General features: G+C 44.6%; 1 protein-coding gene across 1 annotated transcript; it reads right to left on the reverse strand.

Moving 5' to 3' along the window:
* Positions 1 to 700: 700 nt before the first annotated feature.
* PSMD11 (proteasome 26S subunit, non-ATPase 11) lies at positions 701 to 17,078 on the reverse strand. The gene is made up of 14 exons (XM_069952994.1): positions 16,933 to 17,078; positions 13,739 to 13,840; positions 12,331 to 12,455; positions 10,376 to 10,447; positions 10,184 to 10,241; positions 9,290 to 9,484; positions 8,942 to 9,086; positions 7,849 to 7,909; positions 7,460 to 7,522; positions 7,215 to 7,340; positions 6,843 to 6,878; positions 3,994 to 4,045; positions 2,594 to 2,736; positions 701 to 1,397 (listed from the first exon to the last, which is right to left on the reverse strand). The coding sequence occupies exons 1-13, from the start codon at positions 17,021 to 17,023 to the stop codon at positions 2,594 to 2,596; spliced, it is 1,269 nt and encodes a 422-aa protein (XP_069809095.1). The 5' UTR covers positions 17,024 to 17,078; the 3' UTR covers positions 701 to 1,397.
* Positions 17,079 to 18,525: the final 1,447 nt, after the last annotated feature.

Below are 18,525 nucleotides of genomic sequence, written 5' to 3' on the forward strand. Positions count from 1 at the left end.
TGGTGCTTTTTTTTTTTTTTTTTTAATCATGTAGAACCCCTTTAAGGCAGCACCTAAGGACCGATGGGTTCACAATGTGTTTTTGCAACCCGTTTAACATATCTCTTTTATAAAAATTTTACAAAATTGTGTGCCAGCAGTTTAGCTCAGTTTTTCATTAACTTCCATTATAAAAACATGACTGCATTAGCTAAGAGACCGGTATCATTTGTTTTATCTCCATATGAGAGGTATATGCACATATTACAGTTCCATTCATATGTACAGAAGAGTCCAGACACAGCTATGTGCACGACCCCTTGGGCTGAGCCAACATGGTAAGAAACACTAAGTTTTTTTTTTTAAAGTTTTTCAAAAAGTTTATACAATGATATTTAATGAAAAGATCAACTAGACCAATGGTGCAAAACTACAATTCCCATCCTGCCCAGACAGCCGAAAGAAAGACAAAGAGTCTAAGCTTGACAGAAGGACATGATGGAAAGTAAAGTTTTGCAAGAGCTTATCAGCTATAGGTTGGAGAACACTATGCCAAAGTCGGCTGAATGATAAATCATACGCACTGCATATGTCATGAAGGCTTATGACGACATTCCATGTATGGTTTTCATCTTGTACATATAGGGTAACCAGTCATTAGTATTACAATACACTCATGCCATAAAAGTTTTGCACACCAAAGACAAGGAAAAAAAGGAAAAAAAAAAAAAAAAGATCTTTATTGGAACACATCTGAACATCAGATATACTCTGGTTTCAGCTGGGTGGAAATTGTGCACCTCTTGTGGGACATCGAAACCCAAAGGACATCAGCAGGGACGAGGGGGGTATGTCTTAAAGGAGTGGTAACAGGAGCGGCAATGGCAATTTTTTGTTTCGTTAAATCCCTGCAAGCAGCAAACCCGTTTAATTTATGAAAAAGTGAGGGATCCCTATCGGAGCTGAGCCGTGAGCCCGGGCGAGTCTTTTCCCTATCGAGCACATATATGCCCACGGAACAAAGATTCTGGGGGACCATGGATAAGCTCAATGAGACCCTCCCCCACAAGCACTGCTTCAGGTAAGTACACAGAAAAACCTATAAAACAAGCAAGTGTTCTAACCCTGCCCCCCCGGACGTGGGATGGAAGAGTGGAAAGAGTGAAGAGCATGGACATAACACCCAGGACCTTACGGAGGCCTGTGCTGAGGCTGCACCATTCATTGAGATATTAAAATTACTCATTCAAAACAAAAAGATGTTCTAAGAAAGATGGAGGGGGGGGGGGGAGGAAAAAAAAAAAAAAAAGGATTCCCTTCAGCACCCCCTGCCCCTTTTCCACCATCCCACATGAGGAGGAGAGGTGTCCGCTGCTCCTGCCGCTCTGATTTCTCAATGGCTGATGATTTTCAATGGTCTGGAAGTGAACATGAGAAACGTTAGGATCAGCTTACAGACACAGGCACAAACGTTGTAGTAACTTTTTCACAAACTGCAACTGTGTGAACCTGGCCTTATAGAAGTCTCAGTAAAAGTGAACACAGCCTTTCTGTATTTTGAATCCACTCTCAGTTTTGGATGCAAAATACTGAGCATAACTACTGTGTGGGAACATAGCCTAAGGCAACATTTTAATTCAGCTCTATTTAAAAGAATGTAGCTGTTCCAGCCATTTTTTTTTAAAGGGGTTATCGAGGATTAGAAAAATACAGCATCACTTCTGTCAGGCTGTGTGTGGTATTACAACTCTGCTTCATACACTTCAATGGAAGTGAGCTGCAATACCACACACAAACTCAAGACAAACGTGGCGCTATTTCGGGAAAGAAAGAAATGTTTTTCTAGTTCTGGATAACACTTTCAAATTTTACACAGCTGCTTTAAAGATTTTGCATTGCAATCAAAACGACAGGACATGGGATAAATAGCCGATTGGTGGGAGTCTGAGAACGTGGACACCCAACGTGAGAAAACGTCACCGAGCATGAACGTGCATGTACGGCCAGTGCTCCCCTCATTCTTTCTGGGCTTCTTTACATTGCCGAGCTCAGCACAGTTCCTTGAATCATAGAAATAGCCATCACCTTACAGTACACAGAGCACTATGAATTACTACCATACCCTGCATGCACTCGTAAGAGAACAATCTGTACTTGTCTCAATGAACTTCATTTAACGAGACCAAGTAAACCCAGTTTTAATAAACCAGTCAAGCACATGCCGTGTACAAAGCAGAAGCAGCTGGTTACATTGTTCCACAGACGGCTCGGATGTTGTCGCTGCCCATTGTAACGTGTCATTATCTGTAGGAACCGTCACCACCACAGCCGTGTCTGACATTGGCGGAGGTTGTGTAATCTCCGCTTACCAAAAATAAAAGATCGTCCTGTCCTCGTGTAATGTGGTTACAGCCTCAAAATAAGGGAACTGTGAACATCTGCCGTGTAATGTACACTGGCCACACCACTTCATCCTGCAGGACTGAAATGGCTCTGTATAAGGTTTTAAAGGAGGTTTCCCTGGAGTGACAGTAGCCCACTGATCAGACATTGATCACATCTTGCCCTTCCTGAGCACTGACACAGCTCTACTGATCCACCCACTACCACTCACCTATGTGAGCTTCTTGGCCTTGTTATACAGAGAATCCACCACTTTGCTCATGTTCTGAATGGTTTCCAGAGCAGCTTCGTATGTTTTATCTACAGGCGGTTCATCAAAAATGATCAAGACCCCCTCTCCCTGATCTAGGATACCTGTATGGGAGGAAGAAGAACAGGTTTAGACACATGATATGATATACTGGAAACCCTGACCTGACGCACATTATTGGCGAGAGTTGGCTACAGTTGTATCAGATCTCATGTCTGGGCCTGATACAATTGTAGAAGCGCCCCCACAGGGGGAATTAGACATTACACCAAGTCAATCTGAATCAATGGGATGTCTTGGTAATGCAGGTCCTCCAGAGTGAGATGTTCTGTGACTTCTCTCCTGAACCTGACCAGAGAACCATCATTCCCTAAATTGGAATTCCTTAACAGGTTGTATAAAAATGAAGTTTCAGAACTTAAAAACAAAAACCCTTTAGAAGCAAACTATCATCAGATTAGAGAAATCTAACCTACTGGTAGCTTACTATTGTGCACAGTTGCTGAGCATGAAGGTAAGTCTCTTACCTTTATCCTCAGCACTGTTCCTGTGCAGTTTTAAGGTAGTTCCAGTTAGAGAAGTGCTCCACGCCTAGAGCTCTGATTGGCCCCAGGCCGGCCCGCCTATGATTATCAATTTAGTGGGCCGGCCAAGTGCGGGCTGGATCAGCGCTCTGCACAGGAACGGCATTAAGGATAAAGGTAGGAGACATACCGTCATCAACATAGCCCCATGCACTATAGGGAGCTATCATAGGGTTAGATTCTTCTAACCTGCTGATATTTCTCCTTTAAGGGCTAAGGGGTTACCATCAGCATCAATGTATAAACATCAGCCTCTTATAAGTGATCTGTAAGAGATCCCTAGCAGGATGAGGAGTCATTACACTCAACCAGGGCATTCTACACTCTCCTATAAAGAGATAGTTCTGCTCTATTACCCTCTAAGAAGTTTATATATTAACTCCTTATCCCTGACAAGCGTCTCCATAGTCCGGATCTCATAACCGCAGCAATGCTGTAAGTGCCATATTCTGATGGTGTAAAATATACTGTAGTTAAACAGGATTTTTTTTACCAAGAAAAGTGAGTGTACAATTAGAAAGCATCTAAGCTCTTTATATAACACGTCTTTATGCAGCCTCCGGGGAGCGCCCGTCGTCTTGATCCCTTATCTGGAGGATGCAGGCCGCTTTCTGAGCTCCGCTAATCCGCCGCGCTGATGTGCTAATAAATTCTGCCCAGATGGCTGGGAACGTCTCACTTAGACTAAATGTACCGACACATTAAAGCTTTCCTCGCCAGGCCAGGATCGGCACTTGGGAACGCTATTCCAGCCTGGATGTATTTTGTGAGGCTCACCGTGAAATTTCTTGTCTAGGATCATCTGGGAGAGTTTGCGTTCTACCTCCGGCTGAAAAGGAAAGAAGACAAGGAATTTACACAAAAGGGGAAAGATGACTTATGTGTTCATACATAACTGGTTCATATGTAGCGGCAGAGATTTTTTTTTTTTTTTTTTTAAGGATTTGTTTCGGATTTTCTCTACTGACTTCAATAGTGTGGAAAATCCACAAATACTCGTGTTGAATTGGATTACCTATGGATCCACTGCAAAATCTGCAAATGCAGATAAATGGTTAAATTAAGGAGCACAATACAAACCCCCCCTGCCTATACCTGCTGCTGCTACAGTGTCTGGTCGCCAGGCTGCAGCAAAGACATCAATGCAGCAGTAATACTGCCTGACAGGTCATTCACAATATTGGGGGACCAAGAAAGCCTTGGCATTGAACTATTTAAGAGTCTGTCGTTTAAATTTTTTGTAGAAATCAATAGTACAGGCGATTTTAAGAAACTTTGTAATTGGGTTTATTAGCCGAAAAATGAATTTTTATCATGAAAAAGCAGTTTGAAGCTCTCCCCCCTGTCTTCATTGTTTCCCTATGGAGAGAGGGAAACAAGGCACCAAAACAGGACAACAAAGTTAATTTACAGCAACATCACAGACTCTCTCCTCTGACAGTCACCACTGACCTCTGAATAGCTCCCCCAGTAATCCTTTGTTCTCTGCTGCCCGCATTTCTCCTCCCCCCTCCCCTCTCCATAGCTCAGACAGATCCGACTGATAAAAAAAAAAACAGTACAGATTTCCTGATTCTGAGCACTGGATGACAGAAAGGAGAGGAGGGGGGGGGGGGACCTGAGAAAAGACTTTTTAAATGCAGATAATAGCATATTTGCCTAATAAACCCAATTACAAAGTTTCTTAAAATCGCCTGGACTATTGATTTCTGCAAAAAAAAAAAAAAAAAAAAAAAAAAAAAAAAAATTTAACGACAGTGACTCTTTAAGTTAATGGTAAGTTAAAGGGGTACTCCAGCGGGGGGCACTTTTGTTCTGGGACCAGGGAGGAGGTAGCCTAGGGAAAAGACGTCCACTCACCTCCCCGGTTCCAGTGGCGGCTCCCGCATCGCGCAGCTCCAATGCCCAGTGAAGGAGGCGGGATCCGTTTCAAGTTCGCTCAGATCCCGCCTCCTTTACTGAGTGGCTGAGTGGACATGAGATGTCACGTCTCGGGCCCGCGTCAGACACCCGGAAGTGGCCAGGAACCGGGCACCGGAGCGCCGCGGACCCCACCGCTGGAACTGGGGAGGTGAGTGGACATCTTTTCCCTAGGCTACCTCCTCCCTGGTCCCAGAACAAAAGTGCCCCCCCCCGCTCGAGTGCCCCTTTAAGTAACACATCTCCCCGACAGTGTTAGCTATTCTTTCAGGATAAGAAATTTTAAAAAAACACACACAAAAAAAACAAACAGATGCTCCCCCCCCAAGAAATAGCGTTACACCCATCCTCAGGTTGTGAGTGGTATCACAAAGGAGTTTTATTCACTTCAATAGAACTAAGGTGCAATACTACACACAAGGACAAGAGGGGTGCTGTTAATTGAAGAAAGTGACTATGTTTCCATGAAAATTTTCTATGTTGCCTTGGCCTATATTCTACTTTAAGTCTCAAAATAAGTCCCAAAAAACAATGTATGAACATAGTGTGTGACATTTGACTAATCGCAAGGTGCATAACCTCTGGATAGGTGCTAATGAGTCAACTGGTATCTGTGGATCTTTCTGGCTGTACTGGTTGCTCTTAAAAACTCCTACATGGGTGCATGCAGCTACTGAGGCCCTGCGTCTGCCTGTATCAGTAGTGCTCAAGCTACCACAATATGGTGGATTCTTTTGCAACACTTGATTGCACAATGTTTTTGGAGGCGAAAATATGGCTGTATTTTTGTCTCAGAGAACATTATGGAAACATACCCTTACAGTCCTGTGTCATAAAAACAAATGAAAGAATAGGAGTGCTGTTTAACACACAAACTGAAACATCAAAAAACAAGAAAAAATGTGCAGTGCCCCCTGCTGGAAGTGAAGTGGGTGCATATCTAAGTTCACTCTCCATTATAAGGTATAGGAAGTGTTAGTGACCAGCTGTTTTTGCATCCATCTCAATGCTGTGAAGGCAGAAACAGCATCAGCTGGCCTCCCTACACACGTCATAATTGTCCGTTTTCTGTATTCTATGAAAATGTAGGTGAAGCCGCTCACTCTTCTCTACACAGGACCATTACTTCATCAAAGTACTTAACCTCTTCAGGTCCAGGCTTATTTTGGCCTTAAGAACCAGAGGCCATTTTGCTAATCTGACCTGTCTCACTTTATGTGGTTATAGCTCCATGATTCTAAAATTAGTGAATAGAGGGAGATTTCTCCCTCTGATATCCACGATAGATGCTGCAGTCACACTGACCGCAGCATCTATAGGGTTAACTGCTGGCCTCAGAACGGCATTCCGGTGCTGACAGTCGATGTGGGTGCCTGGCTATGGCTAAAAGCCAGGACCCACTGCAGCTGGCATGGGCACAGCTTCTATGCCTGTTACATATATTGACGTGCCGCACGTCTACATGCAGGAATAAGGGTTTAAAATGAACATGGCGGAACATCTAAATGCGGGTAGGGGTTAAAACAATTACCATCCTCCCACCTATAAAATACAGGCAAGAAGTATTCTAGTCTGGACCTATCACAGAACAGTAGTAAGATCTCCACAGACCAAGCTAATACACAAGGGTAACAGAAACCTATATGGGAGAATCATACATAAACTACAGACCATAATACATATTGATTACATTACATACTACTTACCTTTGACAGTTTGATGAGACTGGATATGTGATCAATCTACAAGGAAACATAGAACCAATGTTACACCCAAAAGTCGATGAGACGATAGATGATACAGGGCTGTTCTATGAAGAGCACGTCACAAACTCTTTGTTAGAATATTAGTCTGAAAATAAGCTTGTGGCAAGTGCCCCAATGATCATCTGTAATATTGTAGATAGAGAGACATGATCATCCAGCAGACCAACTCCAGAAGTCTAGAAGTGGAGTAAGAACGGGCTGGATCTAATCCTAGAGTTTCTCCCAGATAAGCAGTTTGAGTTTTCTGCTTATTCCTATAACCACTATAAAAATTACAAACTTATTTAGCCTGAAACAGGCGTATTCACTTACCTGTACTCTAGAGAAAGGCTCTATGACTCGAATAAGATTCTGTTCCAACAGGTTGTCATAGAGTTTAGCCAGGTGAGTGCTAATAATGGGGTCCTCCCGCAACTCTGCCTTGTAGTCTGTCAGTGCCTAAAGGAGGAAGGCAGGGGTAAGAATCATGGGACGTGCACAGACATCATGGTCACAGAGGAAGAACATTACTAATCCAAACCTTATACCCAGGCACTAAAACCTATAGAAACGCTTACCTTCTCAAAATTGGCAAGGGAGCGGTTCTTGCTGGCCTGGGCCACACACTTCAATGCTTCTGTCTGCAAGGCAAGTATATGATTTTATTGTAACTTTATTTAAAACACAGCTGCTGGGGGTAACAAGGCTATTCTCCATGAATAGTGGAAATGTTTGATTGGTAGTGGTTACTGTGAAAACAATTAGGGGGATGAAGGAGTGTTCCCAATTGTTCCTGAAAACCAGGTTAGAAAGAAGAGGTGAAGGGCGGCTACCACACCCTATTAGTGTCTGCGAGGTGTGATTGGAACCTCTACCTATACAACATTTATGGTTTATCCATAGCCATTCCCATTAGTGGATACTTGCTAAATGTTTTTTTCACAGGGTAAAGAGGCCAATCACCAACCTGTCGTCCAGCGTAACGGAGTGCCAGCTTCCCGCTCACCAGGGCCTGCACGTCTTCTGGCCTGTAAGAGAACCAATAGGAGAAGTCATGCTTTTCTATGATCCTGAAGTACAAGATCCTACGACTGAACAATTAGCACAAGATAATCACTAAATGATAGAAAATCCGGTCATTTCTAGCACAGACGCGGCTGCAAAAGCAGAACATCCTTGTATTCAGGATCTGGGCTTACTGACCAGCAAATTATACAAATGCTCTTCTGTATCCTCATTCCCACCCACACTTTTCTGTCCACTTATTTGTTTAGAGGATCTGTGCAACTATTTCTAGCAAAACACTTCCAGGTCCTAATGACAACTCTTCTTACTTCATACAAGCCGTAATGAGGACACACTGTGCAAATTATCATCATGCACATCAGTATAGGCCTGCACAGAGATAGCTGTACATATAGTTTTGTTTTCTTTTTTAAGTCACTGATTTTATAAAAAAAAAAAAAAAAAAAAAACCCAAAAAAACAACAAATGAATAAATGCGGGGATCCTGTGTGGAGGACGAGGTGACCCTAATGTAGTGCCCCATAACGGCAGCCAGTATTCCCATAATAATGCCAGCCATGTGCACCCATAATGACAGCCAGTATTGCCATAATAGTGGCAGCCACACTAAGTGCCCTCATAATAGCCAGTATTTCCATAATATATCAGGGGGGGGGGGGGGGGGGGGGGGGGGGGGAGGGGGAGTACAGTGTAAAGCAGCACAGTTTCTACCTCAAACACCAATAAAATGGTATGTAAGACACCTGCACATAGAAACACATTGTTTATTAGGGGGGGGGGGGGGGGGGGGGGAGGAGAAATGAAAGTTGAGAAATAATACATGTTGTTAAAAAAAAGGTTTAATTTTTATTTAATTGCCCAGCCCTACCCATGATAAATTGTGATTTGGTATCTGAGCCACAGCACAGGTCAGCAAGTGTTGTGATGAGGAGCCCCAGGCTTTGTATCCGTATCATAATCCAGCACTTACCAAGCACAGAAAAGTGGAAGGCTCAATTTCTAAACTCATAAAAGTTCTTAAAGGCGAGACTTACGCGTTCAACATGATCTTGCAAAGCAGCATGTACTTCAGGGCTGTTATAGCTCTGGGACTGTCAATGGAATCATACCCCTCAAAAGCCTCATAGAAATAGGAGTAAGCCGTTTTCCAGTCCTTCTCCTCTGCTGCATGGATTATACCTGAAACGTCAAAGCAAATCAGAGTGAGAAGAGATGGAAAGCGGGAAACTCTCTCTGCAGCGGTGAAATCCCTGAAAGCATTTGGGCGTCACAGGAATCAGGAATATCACTGGTCCTGACGGTCTGCAGGTGGAAGAATGGACACCGGTATATAAAGACATAAAAAGCAAAGGTGGCATTAGGAATGAGGGCCAGTAACTGACCTGATTGCATGTCCAATGCAGCCTGGAGCTTGGGTGGGCAATAGATGGCGTTGGCTGTAGTACGGGCAGACGTTAGGGCGGCTCTGGCTTTCGGTAAGTTGCTAAGGGCATGGTAGGTTTTGCTCTCCAGGAGTTGAACCTCCACCAAAAGGGCTTTGTCATCCATCTTTTTCAGTTCTCTTAGAAGCTGTGAACCTAATACGATAGAAATGCATTAGTAAGGCCTTACAAGTGAACCTTATAGATGTTGTACAAGGCTTGGTAAAAGGTCTGTAAAGTTACTCCAAGCTGTAAGTGGTGCTGTAGAAGATACTGCATAGGTTATATTAGGAATTGTCTTTAATATCTACTACCTGATATCAGCCATTTTAGTTTTGCTTCTGCAGCTAAAAGGGACTTTGATTCAACTTTTATTTAAAGGGACTTTTCTTATCCTTAGCGTAGGTCATTGGTGGGTGCCAACACATGGCACCTATGACAATCTAACCTACAGCACATGTATGACTGTCATGGCCTGTGTATCACTTACTAGATGTGCCGTTGTATCACATTACTGAATGTGAGGAATAAATGTACATGATGAAGAATCTTGCACAAGATGATCAGCAGTGGTAAAGCGATCAAAAGGCTATCAATATGAAGGTTCTGTAACCCCCCCCCCCCCCGCCCCTAACATTTATAGCCCCAATCTACTAGAATACTAAACCTTTTTGAGGTTAATGTGAATTTCTCAAAATGTCAAGACAAACTTTTCATTTATACATATCCTAAAGGACCCAGCATCCTCAGTTCTTTCAAAAATTGTAAACAGAGCGCGCTGGAGACTTGGGAGAATGAAGAGAATTTGAGAATAGATTATAATCAGAGAAAGGCTGCCACCTGCTGTACACTTACCTAACTGCAATGCCTCTTGGTAACGTTTAGTGTCAAAGTAGAGCGACACAAGCCGAGCCTAGGGGGAAACAGGCATGGGGAAAGACTGTAATAATCAAGAACACTTTGCTCGTTATAAATAAAATTTTCTTTAAATAAAGACTTCCTATTAGATACTGGTGCTTGCAGGCTGTCTACATGTGTCATGCTTACCTCCAGTGCCTGGCGCAGGAAAGTCCTCTTCTCAGCCTTGGCCCATTCAATGCATTCCAAGCACAGCTCCACCTGAAAGACATCATTGGTTATCTATATAATACAGATCACCTCATCCTGCAACATTATCATCCACATCAAACATACAGGGTAGAAGTCTGGCTGCCACTACAAATCCACTACTGTATGTGAGGAGCCACAGGAACTATAGTAGTGATGAGGTTCTGTGTTTGTCATTTGCCATTCTCCTATCTCATAATAAATAAAGATGTCCCCTCTAAGCCCCTGTAGCTAGAGGGCATTGCAGAAGGCTGCCTATCAATCAGGCAATACAGAACAGCATCACAATGACTATAACTCTTCAGCACCTTAAAGAGGACCTGTCACCCCCCGTGCCGGGGTGACAGGCTCCCAATCCCCCGCTAGAGCACCATATACATACATTATCGCACGGGGTCCCGCTTCTTGAGACGGTCAGGTGACGGAGATTTGAGCGCCCAAAGCCTGGCACACGCGCTCCTGAGATGAGTCCAACTCTCATAGAGAATGACTGGTGAGTCTGACGCTCCGCCATTATCTATGAGCGGTGCACTCATCTCAGGAGCGAGCGCGCCAGACTTCGGGCGCTGAAATCTCTGTCACCCGACCGTGTCAAGAAGCGGGACCCGGCACGATCAGGTGCGTATAAGGTGCTCTAGCGGGGGGTCGGGAGCCTGTCACCCCGGCACTGGGGGTGACAGGTTCCCTTTAATAATAAGATATAACACAGCCAGATATACGGACACACAGAACCCAGACAAATAGTACTAACATTTCTTTCTAAAAAATTAAGGCAGGGCTATGAAAGTTGTAATGTTAATTTCTCTGGAGGTCTTGGAGAATAAGGGGGTAATGCAAGTACTGCTGATGCTGGTAACAGCTGTGGTTGAGGACGATGGGGTCCAATGGTTACTAGACAGAGAGGAAGACATTGGCATCACCAATATCACTTAAACTAGAAGCATTGTGGTGCAACCTGCCCAAAAAACTACAGCTAAAGGCGAGAAAGCACACATGTATAAATGGGCACACCAAAGCATATGTGCTTGTTGTCCCTGCTCTTCTGTAGTGGTCACTACTATCTGCAGTGTTATCCTCCATCAATGGTTCAGCATCCCACGTTCCTCTATGCATTGGGATGAGTGAAGGAAGCCAATAGAGAGAACTGTGCTGCTGGACAGATCTGTATATGATTGGGCTGAGCAATTCAGTGGCACTCTGCCTGATCACTAGGAAAAGATCTGCATGGGGCACCTGAAAGGAATCAGTGGAGTAGAAGATCTAACAGCAGCCATTCATTTCAATACTCTGCTTGTAATGCCACATTTCCCTTGCACCAACCAATGGGCAGTCATGTGAAGCTCTACTGGGGGTTTCTACAAGTATAAATAGGGACTGTCACAATGAGATGATGTGTATGGAAGCAGCCTGACTGTCTGCATTGTATCATGCCTGATGTGTCTGCTAGCCACCTATCCCCTAAGGCAATAAGCATGTATGGTTATTTAAAGTATATTATTCCCCCATGTACCAGTCTGCCATTTGCCTTCATATAATGTGTTTTTGATCTTGAATTGTTCCTGTCTGTTACCTCCTATCTCTTGTATAGCGCTTTGGAATTAAGGGCACTCTATAATAATCTATTATTATTATTATTATTAAAGGGGTTATCCAGCGCTACAAAAACATGGCCACTTTCCCCCTACTGTTGTCTCCAGTTTGGGTGGGGTTTTGAAACTCAGTTCCATTGAAGTAAATGGAGCTTAATTGCAAACCGCACCTGAACTGGACAACAGTAGGGGGAAAAGTGACCATGTTTTTGTAGCGCTGGATAACCCCTTTAATAATAATAATAATAATAATAATGGCAGTATTATCCAGGCACAAAGTAAAGCCTAGAATACCCTCCCCCTCACCTCCTGTCCGGTTGCAGCTTCCATGTCCAGAAAAAGGTCCAGGAGGGATCTCACGAGGCGCGCGGCTTTTGCCTTACTGATTGAGTTCAGGAAGGGGCGCACATATTTCAGAAGACCGCCAAGTTCTGCAACACAAAAGGGCAAGAACGTGTTAGTAAAGTCAATGATGAGGACAGAAGGGCAGATGATGGATAAGCGGCTCACTCCATTCTCTCTCAGTTTGGGTTCACGACTAGTAATGGTAATGACAGGCATATAGTGTCAAGTATACTACAAGTGACCCTGCAGCAAACCTCTGCTACCAGACACCAGTGCATTGTGGGAGCTTAGATGACAGCAAGCCCCATTAGGTCAGTGCTCCCCTCCATCTATCCTACGCTGCCCTCATGTAAACCACTTGGTGGGAAAAAAACAAAACAAAAAACATCTTAATTTGTTTAAAGGGGTTATCGCAAGATTAAAAGCTATCCACATGCTAGAGAAGACCTAGCCGATTGTGGAGGGCCACCTACTGAGACCCCTATTGATTCTGAGAATGGAGATCAATGGTGAAGCAACAGAATGGAGCGGCAGTGAACACGCTTGACCACTGCCCCACTTATTCTATATCGGGATTACGAACATTGCTGACAGTGACTGGAGCGGCAGATGAATATATGCGCTGCTGTTCAATTTACTTGGGGGACATCTGACCTCCATACTTATGATCAGTGGGGGTCCCAGCAGTTGTACAATAAATTATCTGCTATCTTGTGCAAAGGAAATAACCCCTTTAAGAATACCTAACCACTACAAGTAATATTTCTCAATATCCTGCAAATACCCTCTAATGGTGAACTACAAGAATTACTTACACTGTATTTCCATCTCCTTTATAAAGAGCATTATAAGATCTACACTCCTAAGATAACAGGTCGAGAACCCTGACATGTATGACAATGACTCGGCACGGGAGGCGCACACTTGTCCTTGCAGAAGGATGTGATGCAATCTCTGCCGGGAGCCTGGGGTGAGCCCCCCACATGATGCTATTTATATGGGGTATAGATTACATTAGATTGATGAAACCTCCTCCTAGCACATTACATGGTAACAGGTCCGACCATCAGCTTAACAGTATCCCTACTCATTGCTGAGAAGCCTAGCAGGTTCTACTCCACATACTCAATTACTAGTCCTTACAGATATATACCATCCACACGGACATCCCCCCTGCATGTGTACCTGGCATTCAGCCCCCTTCAAGTGAATGAGGATGGAATATAATGCCTATGAAGAAAAGAGGATATAAAAAGCAGGTCTCTAACCCCTATAAGTAGTGGATTATACTCTGGCCCCACATGTAGATTATTATTTGCAAGGACACATAATAGCGAGGAAACATGATGTCGTCCTCATGTGAACCCACCTGCTGCCTGTCCGGTTTTGGCCAGGAGCCCACCCAACTCCAAGATGCTCTGCTCCTTGACGCGTACGGCTTCTTCATCGCTTTCCTGAATGTCTCGCTTTACTGCAAAGCAAACAAAAGACAGCTTCAAGCCATGGCGTCCAGCTATCATGTGGACCAAATCACACTGGATATACATTAGAGGGGGATTCCCATCTTTTAATGGAGGTGGCACCCCCGAGAATGAAGGGGGGGGGAAGAGAGATACTTCACTGTGGATAGAAGGAAAACACAGACGGATATAAAAGCTCCAATACTGTGAGGGATGAGGGAAAACATGGAGTCAGGCTGCCACTCAAAGTGTTGTCACTCTCCTCTATGGCTTACAGGGGGGTCCCCGGTGTGTGACACTATATATAATCTCTAATAGGGTAGACAGCCAAGAACAGAGACCAACTGCCCCCTAAGTAAATAGAGCAGCAGCACACATGCTCGGCTACAGCTCCATTCAATCTCTATGGGGCTTCTGAAAATTAGCTGGAGCAGCTGCACACATGCTGGACTGCCACTCCAATCACTTCATTGTCCGGACTGGTGGAGGTCCCGGTGAGTAACACTTTATCCTGTGGAAAGGTGATAACTTATATTCTTGGGAAAATCCCTTTAAGGAGCTCCACGGTAGCATCACAGCAGTCCACAGGTTACACGTATTGAACTGCAGCTCCACATCCACTAAAAGTGAATGTGACCGAGTTGCAATACCACATACATCCTGTGGACAGGTGTGGTGCTGTTTTTGCCATATTTTTCCAACCCTGGATAATGACTGCAATAATATAGTTTTCTTCTTTTATCCAGCCATAACTGTATCCTACACCATTGCTTGTTTTATGTAGCTGTGTACGGTATAGGAATTTAAAGGGTTTCAATAAAACATTTTTTTTTAGAACACATCTGTTTTTGTGTCGCTGAATTCCAAGCCCAACAACGTCTAGTGGCTCCCAGCAGCCAATCACATCGCTGCCTTTATTCCGTAACAGCCCCGGAACAAAAAAAGCTGGTAGCCCATTAGTTGCTATGGGTTACAGCCATCCTAACATTTGCTCTAAGAATGTTATAAATTAACTTGTTACCTATAGCAACAAAAACTAGTAAAACATCTCAATGAATAAAAGCTAAAATGATTGGCTGGTCACCAAGTGACAACTATGGCCTCCAGGGTTCTGTCCCAATACCTCCAGCTCCTTGGCTACTATGTATCACTTACAATGAAAGGATGGAAGTGATGGATGTCTATGATCCTAGAAGCAAATTCCAGGGCTACAAAAACATGGTCACTTTCTTCCAGAGACAGCACCACTCTTTTCTCCTGGTGCGGTTTGCAATTAAGCTCCATTCACTTCAATGGAACCTAGTTACAAAACCTGCACCCAAACTGGAGACAAGAGTGGGGCTGTCTCTGTTATGTTAAAGAGGTTATCCAGGATCAGAAAAACATAGTTGCTTTCTTATAGAAACAGCACCACTCCTGTCCCCAGCTGGTTTTGCAGCTCAGTTCTACTGAAGTCAATGGAGCACAACCGTAATACCACACGCAACCTGAGAAGAAGGGGTGGTGTTGTTTTTGGAAGAAAGTGGGTACATTTTTTCCAATCCTCGATAAGCCCTTTAAGAAACCCTCCAAAACTCAGGGGGTGGAGCATGACACATGGATTCTCTCTTTGTAGATGTAGGACTGAGTCGGCCCAGCACAAGGCATGACACCATGTATCAGCGTCACCAGTGTTCTGATAATGATACAATGTAACCCAGAGGTGTCATATATTATCAGTCAATATTTTCTGATCTTTCTATAATAGAGACTGTTGGTTGTTTCTATTCCTCACCATTATAAAGATCTCTGGAGATATTGATCAGCCCAGACCAAACACAACGTCCCCACAACTGTATCCAGTCTGATGTCTCCCACAACTGCGGCAAAACTACAACCCCCGCCATGTACTGACACACGTCAATGATGGGAGATGCCCGTGTGAAACAGTTGACTCTGGCCTGACAACCAAAGGCTATTACAGCATGATGGGAGTTGTAGTTTTGAACTCGCAAAAGGGCTGCATGTCGGGGGAGCACTGAGCTAGGTAACTGAAGCCTGTCCCACAGCATGATAGGAGTTGTAGTCCTGCAACAGAAGGGTGTGACAGGTTGGGAAACACTGGCTGAATAACAGGAAGACTCAAGGCATGATGGGAGATCTATCTGTGCAACTGCTGGATATCAGGAGGCTGGGGAAACACTGGTCTGGGACTAAGGCCTAATAACCAAAGGCTGTGAGGGCATGATGGGAGTTGTAGTTGAATAACAACAGGAAAGTAACAGCTTGTGTAAACATTGCTCTGTAAACCAAACCCATCAACATGTACTAGTGCAGGTAAGGAGTCACAGGAGATGATCTAGACTGGATCCCACTGTATGAGAAGCATCAGACTTGTATCTGGTGGTAAATCAAATTGTCCTCATTCACTGACAGCAAGCAGAGATCTGAGCCAGGACCTGACTCCTCATACATGAGAGAGAATCTAGCTTCTACAATACATAACGATAAGGTTTTATTTATTCCAGTACAATATAAGTGACTCGTTATATCTGACAACCCGTGGCCACCGTCTCCACTATCCCACGGGTTGTCACCCACCTTTCTGATATTCTGCGTAGTGATTCGTAACCCTGCTCTGATATAACGGCCATAGGAAAGCTGGGTGCCATCCGGCTCTCCCACATACGGACACATCAGACCTGAGCTCTATAAGTCTAAATGCCCCAACTGTGGCCAATCTACAGCTCCAATATGTCCTGATGCATGCTGGGAGTTGTAGTTCTGCACAGGCCATAGAGCTGGTGTAAATCCTGCAGTTGCATGCTGGGAGTTGTAGTTCTGCACAGGCTATAGAGCTGGTGTAAATCCTGTAGTTGCATGCTGGGAGTTGTAGTTCTGCAACCTGTACAGTGTATAGTATATAACCTGTCCCCACATACATATATATATACATGTGTCCATAGATGCAGGCTATGCAGTGATCACGTGTGCCCCCGGCCTGCCAGCCTCAGCCATACACACAGCTATAACAATGGCACAGTGTCAGCCCTCAGGGCTCCCCCACACACCGGCGGCCGGCTCCCTCCCTCCCGGGCCCGGCTCCCCCGGCCGCCGCCCTCACCTATAGACTGCAGGATGTCTATACTCGCCGCCCGGTCCGTCACCAGCATCTCCTGCGCTCTCTGGAACTCGATCACAGCCGCTGTCGCCATCTTGCCCTATTCCTGCACCCTGACACAGCTCTTCCGGGCCGGAAGTAGCGGTACCGGAAGTTCACCTCCGCCCCGCCCCTCAGCCTGAGCCTGTTCCGGGGGAGGGCGCAGAGCGCTCCTGGGAAATGTAGTTTTTAGCCTTGATAAAGGAATATAAAGGCGGGGCTACTGGGTGACGTATCGGGGCTATTGGGGACAGTGGTCTATAGTGTGATGGGCTGTCTTAACCGTAATTGCAGACAACATGGATGCTGACTGATAACACCTTAAAGGGATTATCTCAAGATTTAAAGTTATGTCTTATCCACAAGACAGCTGATTGCTTGCACCTCCATGATAATGCAGCACTATGTTATTAGTTCCCTATGGGGCTTATAAACATTGCCAAGCACTGAATTCTTCAATGGGTGCAAGTCACATAGTGAACTGAGCAGTGGCTGAACATGTGTGCTACCACTCTATTACTTTGGGTGACAATTAACATTGATAAGATCCAATATTAAGCCGCCCACATATTACTCAATCTGTGGATAGGGAATAGCTAAAAATCTTGGGGTGAATTATTTTAAGGGGGGTCCCTCACCCCTTTCATGCAGCTTCAACCATGTGACATCAGGGTGGACCTCAGAGACTCCTCGCCACCTCACCAGCCTTGACTGATAGCGCTTTTCCTATACACAAACTGGGGTGGAAGAAGCTGCCACTAACACTTAGTTCAGGTTGTATGACGGTGATAACAAACTCATGTGCCGACCCGTGGCTGTATTCAAGAAGCCATATCGCTCATCTCCGATCCTGTGGAAAGGAGACAAGTATGCCCCTTTAAGGGGTTTATAGTCGGCCACCACGTTGTGTGACATTACAGTTCCTAAAATGACCTTTCAGCCCTGGGGGCGCTATACACACTACTGTACACACAGTCATATTCTTTTATCAGGAGTCAGGTGACCTCTATCTTCTACATCAACAGGGCGTCCACCCCCCCCCCCCCCCAGCAATCACAGGATTAACCCCTTTTTAATATATATATTTTTTTATCCTCACATTCTAAGAATCTTTTAACAAAAACCCTGATGTTTTGAGTTCTTTGCTTACGCCAATCATTTCACAGTACAATAGAATACACAGTCTTTGGGACCTTGACTGACAAGGGTTAAATCCCTTGTTTCCCATCTCTGGGATGAGTAGCAGGACTGGTTGGCAGCTGCTTACTCGGGATTAGGAGACAGTCACCCCATCTATACATGCACATTACTGGAATAATCATGGGCTGGACGTGACTCAGTACAGGAAACTGCTCATCTACCGGATAGACTGTCTCACTACGTATGTTTTAGAGGGGGTTATCTATAGGATAGATGAAGGGTGGGGGCTGACTTCTAGGACCACACAACAATGAATTGGGTGGCAAGGTAAAGCTGAGCGCTGCTCTGTTCCAGCTCTGCACTGACCATGGACACTGAGCTTAGGACCCTTTTTTAGTCACTGGTGGGGGTCCCAGG

This window comes from Dendropsophus ebraccatus, chromosome 14 (genome assembly GCF_027789765.1).
Source record: "Dendropsophus ebraccatus isolate aDenEbr1 chromosome 14, aDenEbr1.pat, whole genome shotgun sequence".
Classification (NCBI taxonomy): Eukaryota; Metazoa; Chordata; class Amphibia; order Anura; family Hylidae; genus Dendropsophus; species Dendropsophus ebraccatus.